Source organism: Sciurus carolinensis, chromosome 4 (assembly GCF_902686445.1).
Source record: "Sciurus carolinensis chromosome 4, mSciCar1.2, whole genome shotgun sequence".
In the NCBI taxonomy this organism is placed as follows: Eukaryota; Metazoa; Chordata; class Mammalia; order Rodentia; family Sciuridae; genus Sciurus; species Sciurus carolinensis.
In genome coordinates, this window is record NC_062216.1 from 109,478,002 (window position 1) to 109,499,207 (window position 21,206).

A 21,206-nucleotide genomic window follows, 5' to 3' on the forward strand; every position below is an offset into this window, starting at 1 on the left:
CTGATTTATGCACTCACTAGACCCTTCTTATCCTAGTCTTGTCTTCCCAAAGAATAACATGACCCTAGAATGTGAAGCCAAGAAGACCCTAATTTAGAATGGTGAGAGATGAGATGGGTTAATAAGGTTAATATGTCCTCCACCATTGCTGTTAAGGGTCTTTACCCTGCTAATTTCTGTGTTTATGGGCACAAGACTTTTTACAGAATTTAAGGACTACTACTAGAGTTATTACACATTAGAGTAGGTCCTGTGATGCCCTCATATATTACCCTTTCTAGTAACAGAAATAGTTACCAGTAATAGAAATTACTAGTAAAACCTCACCAGGTCATACCCCTATGCTAACCACCAAAATAATGCTTTACACCAACCCCTTCCCTGGTGTTCTAACCAGACCAATGTGCCTTATTAGAGTCTGACAAGGAAATGGAAACTGTTGATAGATGTCTGCCCAAGATTTCAAATAATCTCAATATTATGTCCCAGGTGTGATAGAAGGGTGGAAATGGTGACAACCTAATATAATTAGCAGCAAGCACCATGGTATTTGACTCAGGACTAATGAATGAGACTAGAAACTCTCCCAATTCATCTGTCCTTCACCTCTCTGGAGTCAGGAGAAGAAAATGTCTGTTGTAGCATAAGAGGGGACTGCCCAGGAAACAAACAGGAGCAGAGATAGGCGTGCTGCCTAGCTGGCAATTAGCTGACCACTACCACACCCCAACTTTCCAACCACTTGGTATAGGGTAAAGAAAGAGCTCATCCAGAGCTGAAAGAAGCCCAGAAGCCTTATCTACAGTTAATCAGTCTTTTTCCCCCTCTCTGGATTCTAGTAAAAACTGAAATTGTAGTCCCCAGTTCTGTGGGTTGCATACTCCCACCCCCTCTCTGACCCCAGGTCTGAGCCCAGCACATGTGCTGGAAATGGAGCAGGGAGGTGTAGGCCTTCCTAACAAAATCCATTTGAAATTTGTCAAGGTTGTGATTTGGGGCTTACATTTGCCACAGAGTGTGTCTGATGAAAGAAGAGGGAAAGCTAGAAAAGGTACCAAAAGGACTACAGAAGGAAAAAGGAAAAAGCTGACGTACTCTTGCTGTGACTCCATTGGAAATTCTCCATCTTCTTCCTAAAAGTGAGAAATTCCCATTCTGGATATTCTTTATCATTATTCTCTCTCATATCCTATGCCCATTCTAGCCACCTGCCTTCTCCTTTTCCTTTTCCCCCATAGATACAACAAATGCCTGAAGTAAGGAAGGGCTATCTCCTGGCATCACTGAACTAACAAATCCAGAATTGGCTGTGCTCAAATGGAAATTCAGGACATAAAACATTGCCATAAGGTTGGGGATCTCAGTGGTAGAGTGCTTGCCTAGCATGCATGAGGCCCTGGGTTCAATCCCCAGCACCACAAAAAAGGTAGAGAAAAGAAAAGCTGGACAGGTACCATGGCACAAGCCTGAAATCCCAGCGGATTGGAAGGCTAAGGCAGAAGGATTGGAAGTTTGAGACCAGCCTCAGCAATTAGTGAGACCCTGTCTTAAAATTTAAAAAATAAGCCGGGGCTGGGGATATAGCTCAGTTGGTAGAGTGTTTGCCTCGCATGCATAAGACCCTGGGTTCATTCCCCAGCACCACAAAAAAATAATAGTAACAATAATAATAAGCCAGATGCGGTGGCACAAGCCTATAATCCCAGCTTCTCAGGAGGCTAAGGCAGGAGAATCACAAGTTCAAAGTCAATCTCAGTTACTTAGGGAGGTCCTAAACAATTTAGCAAGACCCTGTCTCAAAACAAAAAAAATAGGGCTGGGGATGTGGCTCAGTTGGTAGAGTGCCTGCCTCACAAGCACAAGGCCCTGGGTTCTAATCCCCAGCACTGCAAGTAAATAAATTAAATAAATAAATAAATAAATAAAAGGATTGGGATGTGGCTCAGTCATTAAGTGCCCCTGAGTTCAAAAAAAATTTTTAATGAATAAATAAATAGGGCTGGGGATGAAGCTTGGTGGTAAAGTGCCTCTGGATTCAATTCATTCCCAGTATCCCCCCAAAAAAATTTAAGAAAGAAAAGGAAAAAAAAAAGTTGTTATAAATTACTGCCCTATCTCAACACTACTCAAAATTTCTTTGCTACCCTAGTGCTACTCTTTTTTCATTATTAATTAATTAATTAATTATTAATCTTATTGATTTGAAGGTAATTTGGGTAGCAGAAATATCTATTGCCTAGAGAAGTAGAGAGAACTATTTCTACATTCCCTGGCCAAGGACATGACCTTTGTTAGTCATTTGTAAACTTCTAAATGTGTATTACATATCCCTTTTTAGCACTGGTCATGGGAAGATAAGTTTATTTTCAAATACGTTGGACTAGACATTCCCTGGTGGTATAGTGGTTAGGATTTGGCACTCTCAAAGGTATCAGGCTAGAAAAAGAAAGATTGGAACCAAATAATAATAATAATAACAATAATAATAATAATAATAATAATAATAATAATGGAATTATTTTGCTAAGATTAAATGCAAAAGAGTTCTGAAAAAGGCCTGGCAGGGTGGTATAAAATTTGTAATCCCAACGACTCAAGATGTTAAAACAGGAGGACTACAAGTTCCAGGCCAGCCTCAATACTTCGTGAGATCTTGCCTAAAAATAAAAAATAAAAAGGGAGGGGGTATGTATCTTAGTGAGAAAGTACCCCTGGGTTCAACATCTAGTCCGCCAACACACCAAAAAAGAAAAAGAAAAGGACAAATGCATAGGCAATTAACTCAATGGGAGAGCATGCTGATTTTACTGGATTGGGATGGGGTGAGCATAGGAATCCCTTTTCTATGTTTCCCATCAGTCTTGCATCTACCTCCCAAATTCTCTGGTTTGAAGCCAAAGAAGAAAGTGCCTGCTCTTTTAGGTTCACTCAATGCTGAAATACTTTTAAGAATTTAAAACCCAGCGAAAAACTCATAATATAGGTAGAGGTCAACAAACTAGCCAGAGGACCAAATCAGTCCTCTAATTTTGTGAATTAAGTTTTATTGAACTCAGTCATGCCCATTCATTTATGTATGATCTGTGGCTACTTTTTGCTCTATAACAGCAGATTTAAATAGTCAAGACAAAGATCATAATGTAGATAGCCCAATATGTTTACTATCTAGCCTTGTACAGGAAAAAAAAAAATGCCAAACTTTGTTTTAGGCAGTGGTCAAGATAATATCTGGAGTTGAGGTACACAGAGAGTAAATAGGGTCTACATTTGGATCTCTAACCCCACCTAGAAGTAACCTCTACCCCTAGTTTCACAAACCAAAAGATGCCAACTAAGTTACTGAGGATCATTTAAAATCCTTTGTGGAATTCAGCAGGATGTGCATAAATAAAGTCATTGAGTATAGGAGTGTAGGAGAATTCACCTGGAAAAGAAACTATGGACTAGGATCCCGACTGTGGCTAAATACATCACCATGTACATCCACCAATCCAGTAACTTAATTTATTTTAGTTTCAAACAGGAACCAAGAACAAGTCTCAGTACAATAAATTATCCATTCCCATCCCTCCTGCTACAGAAGGAAAAAGAGGCTCCAAGAGTCTTAGATAAACCCTTCCTTTGGAGGGTCCCCTTTAACATCTGAATGGAAAAAAACAACTTCCTTAAGGATCTAGACAGATAGCTTTTGGGGGATTTAGGAGTACTCTCCAGTACTCTCTTCCTTCCCCAAGATAAACCTCTCTACCCCTACTGTCTTCCATGACCCCACTAGAAAAGGTTCAGGCTGTGGTAGAGGAGTATGGGAAGGCCAATATGAGTGGTGATCCCTTTCTAGATAGGGATCTAGACAGGTCTTAATGGCTCCATACAATGCTTGAGGCTATCTCTTAAGGGAAAGGAGTAGCCAAACCATAAGGATTCCCCAGCCAAAAGGAGTATGAACTAAGGAGGCCTGGAATTCAGTAGAGGGGAGCATTACAGTGCATTTCATCTTAGTCCATTCAGATATTTAAGGAGCAAAAGAGGGGCAAGTTTCCTCCAACCACCCTGCAATTGTGGGGAAAAGGCTGCACATCACAGATCCCGCCTGACCCCCACCAACTCCAAAACCATTTCCAGGTAGATGCTTTGAGCTTCCAGGGGGTCAAGATTGACCCTAGACAGAAATCAGAGCAAAGGGCTGAAAAGGTGCCCCTTCACAGGGTACCCTTACCTAGTGCCAAGGTGAGGCTGACCCTCACTTACACACGTTGACCCATTCTGTGACTTTGCACTCCTCACACAGCACATAGCAGCACCAGTGGAAACGGCAATGGCAGCGCTCAATTCGTGTCTGCCGGAGCACATTGTGCCCACGGCCACAGCATAAACTGCCACAGCCATCCAACAGGCGGCTGGTCTTGTTGCAGGCCCGGCCCCTTGTGCCTGGGGAGCCCACTGTGGGGTCTCGCTCACAAAAGTCAGGAGATTTTTCAAAGTAGACCAGCTCTCCTGAGAGGCGTCGAGGACGCAGGCGAGGTTGGAAGGCTCCAGAATTGCGGTTGTGGGTATCAATGAAGATGGCTCGACCCAATCGCTCTCTCAATGCTGCCCCCACAGCCCGGAACTCTGGGGCCGCTCTCCAGCATGTCTTGAACTGGCAGCTGCCTGAAGTACCATGGCACTTACATTTTCGCTTTAGGTTTTCAGTTACCACCTAGAGCATCAGAGACGTAGAGGTGAAGGAGAGGGCAGCAAATGGACAGAGCACATGGACACAGGAAAGGGAAGGAAACAGAAAACAAAAGGGAGGAACAAATGAAATATCAGAAAAGAAATGGCATTTTAAAGTTAGCTAACAGCCCAATTCCCTCATCTTATAATTGAACTGAAGCCAGATCTATGCGATTGAACCATCTTGTTTGTTGTTGTTGTTGTTGTTTGTGTGTAGGGGGGTATGTGATACTGGGGATTGAATCCAGGGGTGCTCTACCACTGAACTACATCCCCAGCTCTTTTTATTTTATTTTGAGGCAGGATCTTGCTAAGTTGTTTAGGCTGGTCTCAAACTTGTAATCCACCTGCCTAAGCTTCCTGAGTAACTGGGATACAGGGGTGTACTACCACACCTGGTTGGATTTGCCCATCTTTGATCACCAAATGGTAACAGAACCAGGACTCAACTCCAGTTTTCCAGTCCAGTGTTCTTTCCAGATTAAGAATTGGTAAAATGGGGAGTGTAGCCCACAGCTCCCCTTAGGTCTCTAGGGAAGGCAACTCTAATAACAGTCACCATGTAATAAGTCAAGGACTAGGCACTGTGTGGGGTCCACTATTTACTAGCTCAACTTTAAAGATGTTGTGACATGGTTATCATCAGGTTCCTTGAACAGATGCAGATCCAAGGCTGGGTGACTTACTGATGGCAAATGGAGATCAGCTACCACACCTCATCCTATTACTCTGCTGGGCCTCTCATACTCTAGCCAGACCTTAAAAGCAAATGAGACCCAGGACAAGGCCTACACACATACCTGTCGTCCCACCCTGTTGTTGTGAATTCGCATCCGTGCCTGGATGTCCCGAGGAGCTTCCCTGGAATCCAAAAAATCCCGGGAGAACTTCTCTCCAAAGTCCATGTCATGGTTACAACCACCCCATTCCCATGTGTCCTGGGGGCCAGGACTAGGGCCTGAGCCTGGGACAGGGCTGGGCATAGAGTGGGGAAAACTCTTGCCCCGGGACAGTGCCTGCAACTGCAGCAATTTGGCCCTCAGCCGATCCTGCTCACCACTGCTCTTCCAGCCACAGCCGCAGCTCACCAGCTTGCCCAGGCTGCAGGCAGTGGCAACAGCATGCATGACCCCAGCAGCCAGCATGGAGAAGGAGAAAGCACTCTCACGGAAACCTGGGGATGAGAAGGGTGTAATGGTGGAGCTAAGGTTGACAGGCAACTGAGAGTGGGGAGGAAATAAACAGCCATCTTCCAATTCCAAAATTTTCTAACTGAATTCTGACACTGCCATTTACCAGCTGAGTGATTGGGAGAAAGTTTAACAGGACAAGAAAGGAAACAGCACAAAGCTTTTTTCCTCATCTATAAAGGGAGACTGGTTGGTCAGGATGATCTCTGAGGCCCATTCTCGCTCTGATTTTCAGATAAGGATAAAAGAGCCAGTATAGAGGGAGAGACCTCTGGGGTTGCGACTCCTCCTCTAGGAGGAGTCCCTGAGAAGGTGAGATGTGTTCATAAAGTTCTACACCTGAAAGTCTTAGAAATTCTCCAGCCCTGCAGGGAGCTTGAGTGAGGTAGGAGCAGACTTTGGGGTTCTTTCCCCCTACCCCCGAATAATTATTTAAATCAGTCTTTTAACCAATCTACCCTCCATCACCCCATAAAACCCCCAAAGCACTGGAGCTATGGAGTTACTCTTCCTCTTCCCAGGTTCTAGTTGTATATTTGCCCTTCAAGACTGCCCTTTATGTTTATCCTAACCTGCTATTACCCTATAAAACACTGGGAGGGGGAGAGAGGCGGGGGTGATTTTCCCTAAGGCCCTCTTAAAAGGTTGGCCTCATTGTTATGTTTTGGGGGTCATGGAGGCTCAGGATGACAAGCCTTTCCCAGGCTTAGATAGATGTGCTCACCATTTGGGTGTCAAAGCCTTCCCCTAAACCAGGCTCTGAGGAGAAGGAAGAGTTCCTTACTTCATTTAGGCAGGGGCTCTCTGGAGCCCTAAGAAGATGAAAGACAGCATCTTCTTAGAGGCCAGGTCTCTCTTGCCCTGGGATTCAGGGCTCCTGGGCCAGCCTCCTGATCCCCCAATCCCAATCCTCTAAGGGTGAAGCTGTTTGTACAAGTCTTGGGAATTCCCCTGCAGATGGCAGCTGCTTATTAACCCCATAGTCCCCAAAGCACTACCTTCACCCCAGGCTGAGCCCCCATGGATCTTTACACCTCAGGGAGTAAACTTCAGCAGGGCATGGGTATGACAGTGAAGTCTCCCAGAGCATCCCTTCCAGATCCGGCCAGCAGTGACCTGTTCTCTGTCCCTCCAGGTTCCTCACCTGCTCAGGTGAGTGACACCTGTGCCCCCCACAGCACAGAGGAGGGGGCTGCTCCCTAGCTTCAAAGCCATCAGGGTCTTTGTTCCCAGCTTTGGCTCCTGGGAACTCCAGCAATTAGGGGAGCAGGTTTAACCCTTAAACGGTTGGGGGCGTCACCCCACCCCCGCTGGGGACACTGGCCTGGGCTTGTCCCGGTAGAGAGGGAGGGGAAAGAAAAATTGGGGAGAGAATGGGGGCAGTTTGAAGCTTCCAGGGCTGGGGGCATCTCTTGTTCACAGGTGCAACCCAGATTGAACAGGGCAGAGGCAGCAAAGGGGGGCCCTAGGGTAGGGAAGCAGGGCCCCAGTTGCCTTGCCAGCAGCGCACAGGTGGAAGTCAGGACTGCAGAGCCACAGACGGGTGGCCAGACCGGACTTAGCGCGACTGGGGCGGGGGGGAATTCCCGGAGAGGCCCCTCCCGAAGCCACGTACCGGTCTCTTCCCGCCTCCGCTCGCCTCGTCCTGCCCCCCCTCGCCTCGTCCTGCCCCCCCAACCCCCGAGCTTCGGCTGCTGCACAGACCCGCCCGCCAGGCTCACCGCGCTTGAGGATGGCGCTGTGGTGCGGCAGGCGGCCGCCGCCCTCGAGCGCCGAGCAGTTCCAGCGCTGGTCGCGCAGCTGGTGCTGACACTCGTGGACAGCGATGTGCAGACCCTGAAGGGCGGACGCTGTCACGTCGGGGCTGCGGAGGCACAGGCCTAGCTGCCTCTTGCTCAGACCCGACAGCGTCAAGCATACGGTGTTGGCCGTCAACGGCGGCTCGCCCGGCAGTTTCAGGCCCAGAATCTCATTACTTAGAGCCCTAGGAACAGAAAAAAGGCGTCTGGGATCTGTGGGTCAGGTCGCACACCTACCCCAATTTCCCCCACGCCAGCTCGGTGCTTCTCTCGTAGTCTGGAGGACAGGGGGAATCTGCTCACCGACTGCATAAGGCCAGGAGTAGGAGACCTGCGAAGCCCGAAGGCGGAGGCCGAGGCCGGGGCTCCTCCAGCATGTCGAAGCCCGGAGGCTCCGATGCGCAGCTGATCAGCGCCTGAGGGACAGGGAGATTTGATGCGGGCTCTGAAATAAGGTTGCTCTTCAGGGAACCGAAGGATGCCCTACTTCAATCTCCTAAGCCACCGGATGATCTGGGAGACTTCACTAACCTTTTTCACCCCTCTCCAAACCAAACAATAAGAATCACCTCCTTGATTTTCTGAGTCCCTGAGTTCTGGAGCGCTTAAGAGAGAAAGAGTCCAGGCCACACAACGCAGGACTCACCCGAGGGCCCCTGGATCCCCGTCCAGTTAGACACAACGTCCGGTACACAGACACACTCACATGCAAACGCAGACAGACTGGCAAACACTTGCTCCACGACCTCACCCACTGCTCCCTCTGCTCCCTCTTCGAGGGCCCCAGAACTGGCTTCCCCGCCCTTATAGGGCTAGGGGGCGGGATCAGCAGGGGGTTCCCAACCACCTGGGGGTGGGGGCGTCGCCTCCAGGTGCCATCAATGGCAGGCAAGCTCCTTCAGAAAGGTCGAAGACCGAGCTTTCCACCCAGCTCTATCTCAGCAGCAGGGAAATAGGAGAGGCTCCAGGTGCAGCAAAGGAGAGGAGGGACACCTGGTGCTCCCCAGCAAGGGATGGTGTGGCAAGCTAAGTCCTCTCCTCTGTCCCCCTTTTCCTAACTAAATGTTCCCCTCCTCGGCCTGATACCCATCAGATCCCCAAAGGTCCCAGCCTCGGTCCCCACCCCTTTGCTTTCGCGTTCATTGCCCTCTAAATCTGTAAGCACTCCTTTATTCTGTCTTTATCTCTAGCAACATCTTTGGCTCTCTGCGTGTCTGTGTTCTTGTGGGTGGATGCGTGTCTGTCTGACTACCCGCATGCCTGTCTGGTCCGGGTGTGCGCGTCCCTGCCCTTCCTGCTTTCCCAGGTCCCATTACCTCCAGCGGTTCGAGTGCAGAGTCCGTGATCCACACGGTTGGGTCGCCTGGGCTCCGCTCGGGCTGCTTAAACCGTAGGGTGACTGAGACGGGTTCTGCCCCCTCGGCAGAGCCGCATTCTTCCAGGGCCGGGCCACTCCTCTTCGCCGCTTCTCCAGTGCCGCCGCGGCCGCGGGGAGGAAGGGAGGGAAGAAAAGAGGGAGTGATCGAAAAGGCTAGCGAGCGAGCGGGCGAGCAAAGAACTGGGGGCTCTGACTCTGCTCGAGCCGAACTGACGGGCGACTCTGCTAGGACTGACGAAGCTACGGCCCCTCCCCGAGCCCGGGGCATCCCCACCCCACCCCACCCCCTTGACCAGGGGAACGCAGCCGCTCCCCCTCTTCCCAGCGCGCACACACACCCTCTCCCCCGACGCCTAGGTTCGCGCTTGGTCCTCTTGAAAGAGGAGATGGCCGGAGTTCCTCTCACCTACCATGGGGTCACTAAAGATGTATAGGGAGGGTGCCTGGCCCAGATTAGGGAGCCAGGACCCAGTTCACGTGACCAAATCTTTCATTTCTCTTTGCCTCAGTTTCTCCACCGACAGCGGGATGGCTGGGGAGGACGCTTTCACAACGGGAGGAGGGAGCTGAATTCTCTTCTGGCTTCAGGCATTTGACAGTCACTTGTAGAGCCCACAACGTGAGCACACCGCAGGGCACTCAGAACCTGTAGAAAAACCCAGTGAGACCAAGCAGCTTGGTTCCTGCCCACCTCCTGGCCCTACCCCACTCCCTAGGGAGAGGTCAACATTGGCTTCAGAATTTAACCTTAGTCAAAAGGTTCAAATAGCCCCATAGGTGTATCCTGCACCTATGCTTGCCTTTCCTTATAGGCATCCCTGCCCAAAGAGATCTCCTATCCTCTGGGATTCCTGGTTTTGCACTTCGGGAAGGCTGGATTCTTGCTCCAGGCTCCTAGACTTGCTTCACATGGGCTGAGGAGGGCTTTGGGATCCCAAATTAGCTTCGCTCAAGGGCAACCCAGAAAGAACCTGGTCTTGGGGTACACAGGCAAGGCAAAATGCCTTAGGTAGCTCCAGCGGCAGTGAAGGGGTTAGGCGCCACCGCACTCCCGCCTGACTCACCCTAGTAGCTCTAACCACTGCGGACTATTTTTGCCAGAGAGGGGCCCCAGGCTTCCCAACCGCCCCCAGCCCCTGCCAGACCACAGCCTAAGGCACGGCTGGCCCTGTGCACCCAAGCACATTGACTCAGAGACCACCCCCCCAGTAAGCAGAAGCACGGGGTTGATACCCAAAGCCACAATCACCTCTTCCTTGGTGGTGGCCGCGGCCGCTCTGCCAGGCAGCCAGCCTGGAGTTTTTGCTGTTGCAGGTCCTGCCTTGTGCTGAAGGGGGCACTGCTGGCTAGGGGGCACAGCAGTCTGAGAGACATAGGGACTTAAATCTGCTGGGATGTTACTGAGCACCTTTATGTGCCAGGTCCTGAACAGTCAGGGGAGGTGAGTGCCATAGCTCCTGATACTGGACAGCATGGACCACAAATGGTTGCTTTTCTTTGATTCCCCATCTCTGGGGTGGGGGGAAGGAGGCCAAGAGCTCCTGATCCTCCTTCTCATTTATATATAGGATAAGATCCAAACGTGTGACTGTTGAGGCCACCAGAATTTGAAAGCCCTATCTTGTAACTTCCATCCTTATACCTGGATTCAGTGATCCCCACCAGTGTCCTCATCTTTTTCCCTCCATGTTATACTGGGATTCCACCCAGGTCCCTGGAGGAGGAAGTAGATGAAGTTTCCTATGCCCCTTTTCTCCATGGGGACCTGAAGGACATTTGTATTCTTCATGAGTCTCTGGTCTCCCTCAAGTTTTGGATTTTGTCTAGTTTTAGTTTGTTTTGTTTTTGCCTTCTGATTCTGTCCTTTCAGGCTCCAGTCAGGTGACAAGATGAGGCTGGGGTCAGAACTACTGCCATAATTTTCGGTGATCAGGGCTCTCCAAGCTGGACATTTCAAATCCAAAGATGCATACTCCTGCTCCCTCTCCTCACTGAAGCCCAGCTCTGGGAATAGAGGCCACAGGCAGGCTGACAGGGTGGCCTGAGCTGGCCCACAGTGCCCTCGGCCCGACCGGCTGGCCTGAGCACTGACCCGCAGGCAGCTAGAGGGCGGTGGGACAGGCGGGGCCTGGAGAGGGCTGCGGGTGCACACCCATTGCCTAATACCCCAAGCACGCAGCCAGCTCCAGGAAAGGGGAGGGGCGGGAACCAGAGAGACCTTGACAAGGGTTGGGGCTGTGACAGGAGGGGGTTAGTGGGGGGCTGTCATCTCTGCAGGGAGGGAGTGGGATCAAGCTGGTCCCCATTCCTCTCAATGAGAAGAGTTGAGGGCTGCTCTTCCCATCATGGGGATGAAGGGTGTAACAGAACAATGTGGGAAGAACACTGGGGCCCTGGAGGGCGGGGGTCAAAGAAAAATTGGGGGCCCCTAGAGATTGGGGGAATCGAGCAACTGAGGCGGTGGCTAAAGCTAGTCGCAGCTTCAGGAACCTCCTCCTCCTCCTCCCCCCATGTTTGCCTTGGCCCGGGGTCTCGGTGACTCATCTGTTGCTAAGCCGCTGATAGGGGTGGCCAGGCCTGGGGAACCCAAATTATAGGCCCGGGAGGGATGGATGCACCCGCGGTGGTGAGCTCAGCTGTGCTGCCTACTCTCCACCTCACACACATTCTGCTGCAGCACCGAAGGCCACCACCTGGAGGCACCAAAGCATCCATAGCCAGATTCTGCTGGTCTCTGGGGAAGTCCCCCACATTCGGCAGTTGGCCCCAACAAATCTTCAGGATTACCCTAGAGAGAATTTTACTCCCTTCTTTACATGGGAATGATGGATAGGATGAGTCTTCCCAGACTAAGAGGCAGTTGCCTGATGTTACTTCAAAGGAATCAGACTCCTCTGCCCACACATTCTCAACCCTGATCCCCTGCTTCCTTCCCAAATCCCAAGGTCAAAGCAAAGTTCCTCTCTCCTCCAACAGCTCTCCCCTATCCTTACTCCAGGAGGGTGGTTTGCTCCTGATTTTCCATTTCAATTTTTAAGTTATCTGTGTTGGGTGGGGGATATGGCTCAGTGACATAGTGCTTGTCTATCATGCTTGAAGCTCTGGATTTAATCCCCAGCATGTGCACATGTGCACAGGTGCACACACACACACACACACACACACACACACATACACACAATGTTATCTGTGGCCAAAGATGATACAGAGGAAAAATAAGACAGGGTAAAGGAGATTGATAATAGGATTCTATTTTATAAAAGGGGAGAAATGAGGGAAGTGAAGGAACAAAGGCATGAGATATCTAAGGAAGGGCATTTCAGAAGACAGGCAACCAGGTGTACAGACACTGAAAAGGTAGCATTCTTGATATTTTCAAGGAATCAGCAAGGAGGTCAATGTGGCTAGAGGAGAGGAATACACAAGGGAGAGAGCGGTAGGCAATGAAGTTGGAGTACTAGGAAGGAACAGGGTTATCACATGGGGTCTTGTAGGCCACTGTAAAGATTTTGGCTTGATTCAAGTGAGATGGGGAGTGACTGGAAAACTTCTAGTGGGTAATGAACTTATTTTACTTCCTTTTTAGAAAGGATGACCCCCTGTGCTGTGTGGAGAACAGACTGGGGTGGGGGGTTGTAGAAGCAGTGAGAACAATAGGAGGCTATTACCGGAATGGAAGCAAGAAGTGATGGTGATTCCTATCAGTGTGTAGCAGTACGGTTGTGAGATTGAATAAGATTCTACAAATATTTTGAAGACTGAAGGACAGAATTTGCTGATGGCTTAACTCAGAGTATAAGGTAGATTGAGTCAAGAATGACTCCAAGATTTTTGTCTTGAGCAGCTGAAAGGATGGAGTTGCCTTTACTGAGATGGAAGTGACTGAAGAAAGAGCAAGTTAGGGCAATGGAAGAATCAATAGTTCAGTTTTGCACAAGCATATTCTGAGATGCTTATTTAAATGATAGGTGTGTAATTTCAGATTTTAGGACCATAGATAAATATTAGGAAGTTCGCCAGGGGAGTTCGTGAAAACTTAGAAGAAGATCAATTAAACCTGGGTGTACTCCAGTGTTTAGAAATTCAGTAAACAAGGAGGATCCAGGTAAGGAGACTGAAAGGGAAACTACCAGTGAGACAGGAACAGTGTTTCAAAATCAAGTGAGAAGAAGGAAGAAGAAGTGGCCAGGCACAGTGGTGCACACCTGTAATACCAGCGGCTCAGGAAGCTGAGGCAGGAGGATCATAAGTTCAAAGCCAACCTCAGCAACTCAGCAAGGTCCTGAGCAACTCAGTGAGACCCTGACTCTAAACGAAATATTTAAAAGTTGGGTTTAATCCCTGGTACCAAAAGAAGAAGGAGGGGGGAGGGGAGGGGGAAGAGAAGGAGAAGGAGGAAGGAGAGGGAGAGGGAGAGGAAGAAGGAGAGGGAGAAGGAGAGGGTGTTCAGCAGTGTCTCTTGTTCCAGGAAGGCTAATTAGGATGAGAACTAAGAATTGTCTATTGGGTAGGGCAACACAGACTTTCATTAATAGTTTTTTAAATAAACTTTAAAAATATTTTTTGGTTGTCAATGGACCTTTATTTCATTTACATGCGGTGCTGAGAATCGAACCCAGTGCATTAGGCATAGCTATGCAAGGGCTATACTACTGAGCTACAACCCCAGCCCCACAGTAATAGTTTTGATAAGGAAGTATAGTGAGTTCAAAGGTGTGAATGGAGCTAGGGGCAGTGGCACGTACCTGCAATTCAGCTCCTCTGGAGGCTGAGGTAGGAGGATCACAAGTTCAAGTCCAGCCCAGGGAATTTAGTGAGATTCTTCTCAACAAACAAACAAATAAACAAAAAAGGGCTGGGGATGTAGCTCAGTGGTAAAGAGCCTCTAGGTTCAATCCCTAGTACCTAAAAAGAAGAAGAGAATTTTTTAAAAAGAGACCTTGGGCTGGGAATATAGTTCAGTTGGTAGAGTGCTTGCTTCGCAAATATAAGGCCCTGGGTTCAATCCCCAGCACCACCACAAATTTAAAAAAAAAAAAAAAAGAGAGAGAGAGAGAGAGAGAGAGGGAGACTTATAATGGGCTATGGGTGTGGGTCAGTGGTTAGAGCACTTTGCCTAGCATATAGGAGGCCCTGAGTTTCATCCCTAGCACTGCAAAGGTATAATTGGGGTAGAAAAAAATAAATTGATGCTAGCAATTAAAGCAACAATTTTAAGTTTTGCAGTAAAAGAAGAGAAATGGGGCAATCTTGGGCGATAATATAGATCAAAGCATTTGAGTTTTTCAGATGGAAGATATTACAGCATGTTTCCATGTTTACAGGTGTATTCCAAAAGAGAGGTAAATTAATGATGCAAGAAAGAAAGAGGGGGCAATTGATAAAATATGATTTGATCAAAACAGTAATTTAAGCAGGCCATATACAGTGTGACTCAGACCTAAAGTCTTGCCTGTCTTTTCTCCCTCCTCCTGGGAAATGGAGGAATAAGGAATTACTCCTGGAATAGTGAAACAAAGGATACTGGCTCCTTTCCTGTCTTCCCACCTCTTAGCAACACTTATCATAGAAAGGGCTTTCCTGTCTTCCAGCCTCTTCCCACTCCCATGGCTTGTATCAATCCACCAGACCAAAAGTTGTGACTCAGGCCCTAGTGGTGAGAAACCCCCAAGGATCAAAGGAATCCATGGTACATTGTCCATATACTTGAGTCATCTATGCCAGGTGCTCTTTTGGATCTATAGAGGATGCTGAACCATTCTATCTTGTCCTGCAGGGATGAATCTTTGAAGATGACTGTTATACTGAGGTGGGAAAAGGGTTTGGGAAGGACATTTCTTAAAAAAACAAACAAACAAACAAACAAACCTCTATCAGGCTTCATTTGGGTTAATAAATATCTCATTAAATGTAAGTGACCTGGGAATATTAACTAAGTCTTTCAAGCATTTATTTACTCTTCAGGGTGACTGTCGCCTTAGAAAATCTGATCATTTCTGGGACCTGAGACTCTTTAGAGTCAGATCTGGGTAAATTACTCATAAAGCATCCTAAAAAGCCAGACATGATAATGTGCACCTGTAATCCCTGCTATTTGGGAGACTGAGGCAAGAGGCTCTCAAGTTTGAGGACAGCCTAGACAACTTAGTGGGACCCTATCTCAAAACAAAAAGGACTTGGATATAGCTCAGTGGTAGAGTGCCCTTGGGTTGGACTGGGTTCAACCCCCAGTAACAGGAAAGAAGAAAAAGAAGAAAGTTACGGAGGGATGGAAAAAAAGATGACACAAAAGATAGGTAGGAAGGTTCTAAAAATCACTTTTACCTCTGTCAATTTTGAGAAAGCCCCCCACACACACCTCCTGCTATTGCTGCACACTGGCAAGCAGTGGGTAAGGTGGAAAGAGCATAAGCTTTGAGTCAACATGGTTTGGGTTTTAATCTGGCTGTACTGCTGATCACTTATTAGCTGTGACCTTGACAACTGCCTCACTTATTGGTCCTCTGTAAAATGGGAGAGAGGAGAGAGGTAAAAGAAGAGATTTTTCTCTCCCTCCAGGAGCCACCTCTGAGTAGCACTGAGGCATGATAACCGGGCTGGCAGTGCCCCCTATGCTCCAGATAGGGAACAGCAGCCACTCTTAAAAAAAACCAGGATGGCCATGAAGTTGGGTTGAAGTCCCTAGAGAGAAAAGTGTACTATTGTTAAGATGATTTTGGACACTCAAAGCACCACTGTGTGGTGAGAGCAGAAAGAACCAGAGTTTTAGGAGAAGATAGTAACTTGGCAGAAAAATCCGGAAAGAAGCAAACACGCAGAGGTCAAATTTCCTAATCTAGGTTCAGTTCAGTCAGCTGCCTTTTTCTTCCCAGTCCTCCCTTACCTTACCACCAGCACCTGATACTTACTCTACTGTTCATCCTTTCTTTTTCTTCTTTTTTCTCAGTATTGGAGGCTTAGCTCAATAGCACTCTACTATGAGCTACACCTTCAGCCCTTTTTATTTTTTATTTTGAGAACGGGGTCTCACTAAGTTGCCCACACTGACCTCAAATTTGTGATCTTCTAGTCAGCCTCCCTAGCATCTGGGATTACTGGCATGTGCAGCCTCCATGGCTGGCTCCACTGCCCACCGTTTCTGAGCCTACTCATCAAAGACTCAGTCATTCAGGCCTGGTTCATCTTCATACCCTCTTCACTGTAGGTTCAGCTGTCTCCTCCAATGATATGCACAGGTTGACACATACCACAAGGTGACACACCATAGGATGACACAAGATACACAGGGCGACTGTGACACATCCACATATATGTAATCTTCCCAAGCACACACTCATCCACCCACCTTCAAACAGTCCCAGACACTCTGCATCCCTCAGTCAAGTGTCTGGGTTTCTCCTGTCATAGCTGCCACCTCCTTCCTGACACATTGTCCCAGGCAGCAACTGTAACAAAAAGACTTGATGATATCTTCTGATCTTCTTTAAATCCCCAAATTCTTTGGACAGAGTTCCTAACCTCACTCCTAAGTACTAGGAGTTTCTGAACATACCGATACACAGGCGCACGCACCTTCAGAACATACTGTGCATTCTCGCTTGCACTCACATTGTCACACACATGCAGCCGCTTGTGCTTTCCTTCTGGCTCACATGCACAACCTGTTGCTGCTTCAGGTTTCTCTCCACTGCCAGGCTCTGTTGGGTCAGCCCACCCCTAACCCAACCTGGGATTTCCCTGACCACAGCTCCACCCACGCCCCTGTCTCCCCCTTTTCCTTCTTTGTCCAGTCGTTGGGGGTTCCTGGGTGGGAAAGAGTCTCCCTAGAGTCTCTGGCCAGAACCACAGGTTTCCTTCCTTCCGCCACTCAGGATGGGGGAGAGAAGGGACACCGGCGGGGCGAGGGTGACGTCGAGGGGACAGCCCCACCACGCGTGGTGAGGCGGTCTGGGCTCCTGGGGGGCTCTCCCCAAGCACATTGTCGCCGCGCCCCCTGGCGGATGCTGGTCCCCGACGGGCTCCGGACGCGAAGAGGAGTGAGGCAGGCGCGCGTGGGAGGGCGTCCCAAGGGGAGGGGTCGGTCGACAGGGTAGGCCTGGAGGCGGGGGCCACCCGGCAGGGGGCGGGGGGTGAGCCCCGACGGCCAGCCTGTCAGCTCTTTGCTCAGACGGGCGGGAGCCGCGGCTCCTCTTGCTGCCCATTGTCTGCGCCCCTGACCGGTGCGCCCTGGTGCCACAGTGCAGCCCTGCTGGGCAGCCTCCTCTCGTCACTCCAGCCAGCGCCGCAAGTATAAGAGGCGGTGCCGCCCTCCGTGGCCGCCTCAGCCCACCAGCCGGACCGCAAGCCATGCTGCCCGCCGACCGCCTCCAGGGTTGTTAAAGCCAGACTGCGAATTCTCGCCACCGCCGCCACCGCCGCGTCCGGTCCCACCGTCGCGGGCAGTAGCCAAAGCCGCCGCAACTGCAGCACAGAAGCGGCAAGGCCAGGCAGGCCATGGGGAGCTGGGCGCTGCTGCCCAGCTGGGTTTCTGCTACTCTTCTGCTGGTGCTGGCCGCTCTGCCCGCTGCCCTGGCTGCCAACAGCAGTGGCCGATGGTGGTAAGTGAGCTGGTGCGGGGTGGCCATTTGTTCTGGGGGACAAATGCAGGGGCCAGCCCTACCCAGCTCCTGTGCTCTGGAACCAGTCAGTCCAGAGATCGTTGCCCCGTTTCTGACTTCCTTCTGCCACACCAAAGGTTGCTCTAGCCCAGAGGTGCACCAGGAATTCCATTTCTTTTTCTTTTCATTTTTTTTTTTTTTCTTTTTGGTACAAAGGATCAAACCCAGGGCCTCGGGCATTCTTAGGCAAGCATTCTACCATTGAGCTGTATCATCAGCCCCAGAGATTCCATATCTGATGAAGTGAGGTCAATGATCTGCCCTCAGAGGCCCACTGTGTAACCCAGTAGGAGAGCCCAGTCACATCTGTGACAGCCATTCCCTTTTGAGCCCCAGTTTTAACCTCACCCTGGTAGCTGTACTACAGATTTCCAAACATCTGAAGTCAAGGACTAGGTGTTAGTTTAGAAAGGAGTCCAGAAAGGGTGGGACTCCTGGGCATTTCACTCTTAGGCAAGGACTACGGGGCCAGGATTTCTTCCTTGGGTCTGACCAGAAGGAGGCTGGGAAAGTCAAGGTATTCTTGCAGTCTCCAGCTTCCCCATGACTCTTCTGTGCAGTCCCTGGACCTGCCCTAGGTCTATTAAACACCCAAAAGTCTGGATATCCAGTTCTTTAAAACAAGTAAGTCTGGGAGCACAGAGTCATTACCTTAAAATTGATCTCCTGCTGCTTTCTCCTGGCACATATCCTCAAAGGAGAGGGTGGGCTTCCTTCCACCACTTTATGGTTAGGGTGCAGGTCCCCTTCCCTAGTCTGAGCTCCCATTGTGCGTCCCACCAGGGGCATCGTGAACATAGCCTCCTCTACGAACCTGCTAACCGACTCCAAGAGTCTGCAGCTGGTGCTTGAGCCCAGTCTGCAACTGCTGAGCCGCAAGCAGCGGCGGTTGATCCGCCAGAACCCGGGGATCCTGCACAGCGTGAGCGGTGGGCTGCAGAGCGCAGTTCGGGAGTGCAAGTGGCAGTTCCGGAACCGCCGCTGGAACTGTCCCACTGCTCCGGGGCCCCACCTCTTCGGCAAGATCGTCAACCGAGGTGGGTGCCCAGGAAGGCGACGCTTCCGGGACCAGGGGAAATGCAGGGTCACCCCCAGGGCATAGGAGGGTGAATTCAGGGAGAATGTTCCAGGCACCGCAGGGTCACACAATCAACCTACCAAGCGCTTGACGCGGAGCGCCAGCTCCAGGCCAGACTCTACCCGGCGCTTTCCAGTCATACATCTTGGGCACCAAGCTTAACTTTGGCCACTGACCCAAAGAAAAGGAATTCCAGGTTGCTCACGCAGGCTGATCTTCGCCTTCCTCAGTCTATCTCGAAGTTCCTGGGAAGCTGCTCTCTGCTCGTGTGTGTCTTGCTTCATGCCCAGCAAAGTTTGCTAGCCAAAAACCGATTGTTTGGGCTGCGCAAAGGTTTTGACAATGCAGAATTCTTCCGCTCACCTCTTTTCTATTTTACTCTCTGGTGCTGCCCCACTTCCGCTCTAGAGCCAAAAGTGCTCTGAAGAGTCTCCGTAAGCGCGATTACCAGCGTGTTAGTGGGTGCGTGCCCACGCACCTGCTTTCTCTGTGAGACCTAGAGATAAGGTTTCCAACACTACCGCTAGTCCAGCTCTCAGGACTCCAAGGATGGAATATGGGGCGTGGAACTCCAGGTTCCAAGCCCTCCAAGGAGGGTGCAGGCCGGGCCACACGCGCCTTCTCATTGATTACTACTCTCTTCACCCACAGGCTGCCGGGAAACAGCGTTTATCTTCGCCATCACTTCCGCCGGGGTCACCCATTCGGTGGCGCGCTCCTGCTCAGAGGGCTCCATCGAATCTTGCACATGCGACTACCGGCGGCGCGGCCCTGGGGGTCCCGATTGGCACTGGGGGGGATGCAGCGACAACATTGATTTCGGCCGCCTCTTCGGCCGGGAGTTCGTGGACTCTGGGGAGAAGGGACGGGACCTGCGCTTCCTCATGAACCTTCATAACAACGAGGCGGGTCGCACGGTGAGTAGCCCTGAGAGGCTCCGCACCCGAAGGTGAATGACCGGGCTACCCTGGGGCTCCAGAAGTAAGAGTCGGCGGTAAGGTGAGGACACGAGGGGAGGGCGTCCTGAGGGAGCAGGAGGCTTGGAAGGAAGCCGAAGAAGAGATAGTGGCTGAAGGCAAAGGAATTCTTGGGTTGAGAGCAGATAGAACGGAGGAGGATACAAGTTATACAACACATGGATGGATTACCTACGGCCCCTCCTTTGCAGAGATTCAAAATATAAGGACGAGAGACCGAGAGAGACTCGCTGGTGTGGAGTTGAGTTTGGCCAAGTGTCCAAATCTCAGCGGGACATTTTGCGCCTTCCTTCTCCTGGGCTCCGCTAGGCCTTTGCTGAGGTCCCGACCGCGTCCGGGAGGGGGCGGTATCTGGAATAATGACTGACTGACAATGCCCTGGAACATCTTTTCTTCCTTCTTCTCCCCCCAGACAGTGTTCTCTGAGATGCGTCAGGAGTGCAAGTGCCACGGGATGTCTGGTTCGTGCACCGTGCGCACTTGCTGGATGCGGCTGCCCACGCTGCGTGCGGTGGGCGACGTGCTGCGCGACCGCTTCGACGGCGCATCACGCGTACTCTACGGCAACCGCGGCAGCAACCGTGCTTCACGCGCGGAGTTGCTGCGCCTTGAGCCTGAAGACCCCGCGCACAAACCTCCTTCCCCTCACGATCTCGTCTACTTCGAGAAATCACCCAACTTCTGCACATACAGTGGACGCCTTGGTACAGCGGGCACTGCAGGACGCTCCTGCAATAGCTCATCGCCGGCGCTGGATGGCTGCGAGCTGCTCTGCTGTGGCCGGGGTCACCGCACACGCACGCAGCGCGTCACCGAGCGCTGCAACTGCACCTTCCACTGGTGCTGCCACGTCAGCTGCCGCAATTGCACTCACACGCGCGTACTGCACGAGTGTCTGTGAGGCGCTGCGCAGACTTGCCTCGGGAACGCTCTCCTCCAGACCTCCCCAGACAGATTCGCTGGCATTCAAGACCCTGACACTCGCCCGCTCCAGTACCTCCAGTCACATTCCCCGTGGTTCATACGTGTCCCATCTCTCCCATCTCCTCCTACCTGGGGACTCCTCAAACCACTTGCGTGGGGCGGCATGAACCCTCTTGCCATCCTTATGGACCTGCCCCAACCTACCTACCTCCCTCTCCGCGGGAGACCCCTTGTTGCACTGCCCACTGCTTGGCCAGGAGGTGAGAAGGATTCGTCCCCTCTCCCACCCAGGGTCCGCTCCAGACGGTGTTGCCCTGCCTGTGCCACACCACACCAGCGTCCTCTCTCCCTCTTTCATTTCCCCTTTGTCCTCCTTATTCTCCTGCTCCCTACAGGCGCCTTACCACTCTCCAGCGAAGGGCGTAGACCTTGAACACACACCTGGGCATCAGGGCCGTTTTCCTCCCTGCTTCACCTGAAGCAAGGA

General features: G+C 50.7%; 2 protein-coding genes across 4 annotated transcripts; one reads left to right on the forward strand and one right to left on the reverse strand.

The window, feature by feature from the left end:
* Positions 1-3,580: 3,580 nt before the first annotated feature.
* Positions 3,581-9,180, reverse strand: Wnt10b (Wnt family member 10B). 3 transcript variants are annotated; one of them, XM_047550845.1, is made up of 5 exons: positions 9,022-9,180; positions 8,009-8,121; positions 7,628-7,890; positions 5,517-5,890; positions 3,581-4,699 (listed from the first exon to the last, which is right to left on the reverse strand). In XM_047550845.1, the coding sequence occupies exons 2-5, from the start codon at positions 8,080-8,082 to the stop codon at positions 4,241-4,243; spliced, it is 1,170 nt and encodes a 389-aa protein (XP_047406801.1). In that variant the 5' UTR covers positions 8,083-8,121; positions 9,022-9,180; the 3' UTR covers positions 3,581-4,240. The 3 variants fall into 3 exon arrangements, with proteins under 3 accessions (XP_047406801.1, XP_047406802.1, XP_047406803.1); XM_047550846.1 differs by lacking the exon at positions 9,022-9,180 and adding an exon at positions 8,352-8,468; XM_047550847.1 differs by lacking the exon at positions 9,022-9,180 and adding an exon at positions 8,412-8,444.
* An 8,396-nt stretch (positions 9,181-17,576) lies between these two features.
* Positions 17,577-20,696, forward strand: Wnt1 (Wnt family member 1). Its single transcript, XM_047547958.1, has 4 exons — positions 17,577-17,680; positions 18,524-18,777; positions 19,470-19,735; positions 20,208-20,696. The coding sequence occupies exons 1-4, from the start codon at positions 17,577-17,579 to the stop codon at positions 20,694-20,696; spliced, it is 1,113 nt and encodes a 370-aa protein (XP_047403914.1).
* Positions 20,697-21,206: the final 510 nt, after the last annotated feature.

Coding starts and splice junctions, on each gene's coding strand:
- Wnt10b (XM_047550845.1), bottom strand. CDS start 8,082: ATGCTGGAGGAGCCCCGGCCTCGGCCTCCGCCTTCGGGCTTCGCAGGT. Junction 7,891..8,008: donor CTCCTGGCCTTATGCAGTCG/GTGAGCAGATTC, acceptor TTCTGTTCCTAG/GGCTCTAAGTAATGAGATTC. Junction 4,700..5,516: donor ACAACAGGGTGGGACGACAG/GTATGTGTGTAG, acceptor CTGATGCTCTAG/GTGGTAACTGAAAACCTAAA.
- Wnt1 (XM_047547958.1), top strand. CDS start 17,577: ATGGGGAGCTGGGCGCTGCTGCCCAGCTGGGTTTCTGCTACTCTTCTG. Junction 17,681..18,523: donor AACAGCAGTGGCCGATGGTG/GTAAGTGAGCTG, acceptor GCGTCCCACCAG/GGGCATCGTGAACATAGCCT. Junction 18,778..19,469: donor CGGCAAGATCGTCAACCGAG/GTGGGTGCCCAG, acceptor CTTCACCCACAG/GCTGCCGGGAAACAGCGTTT.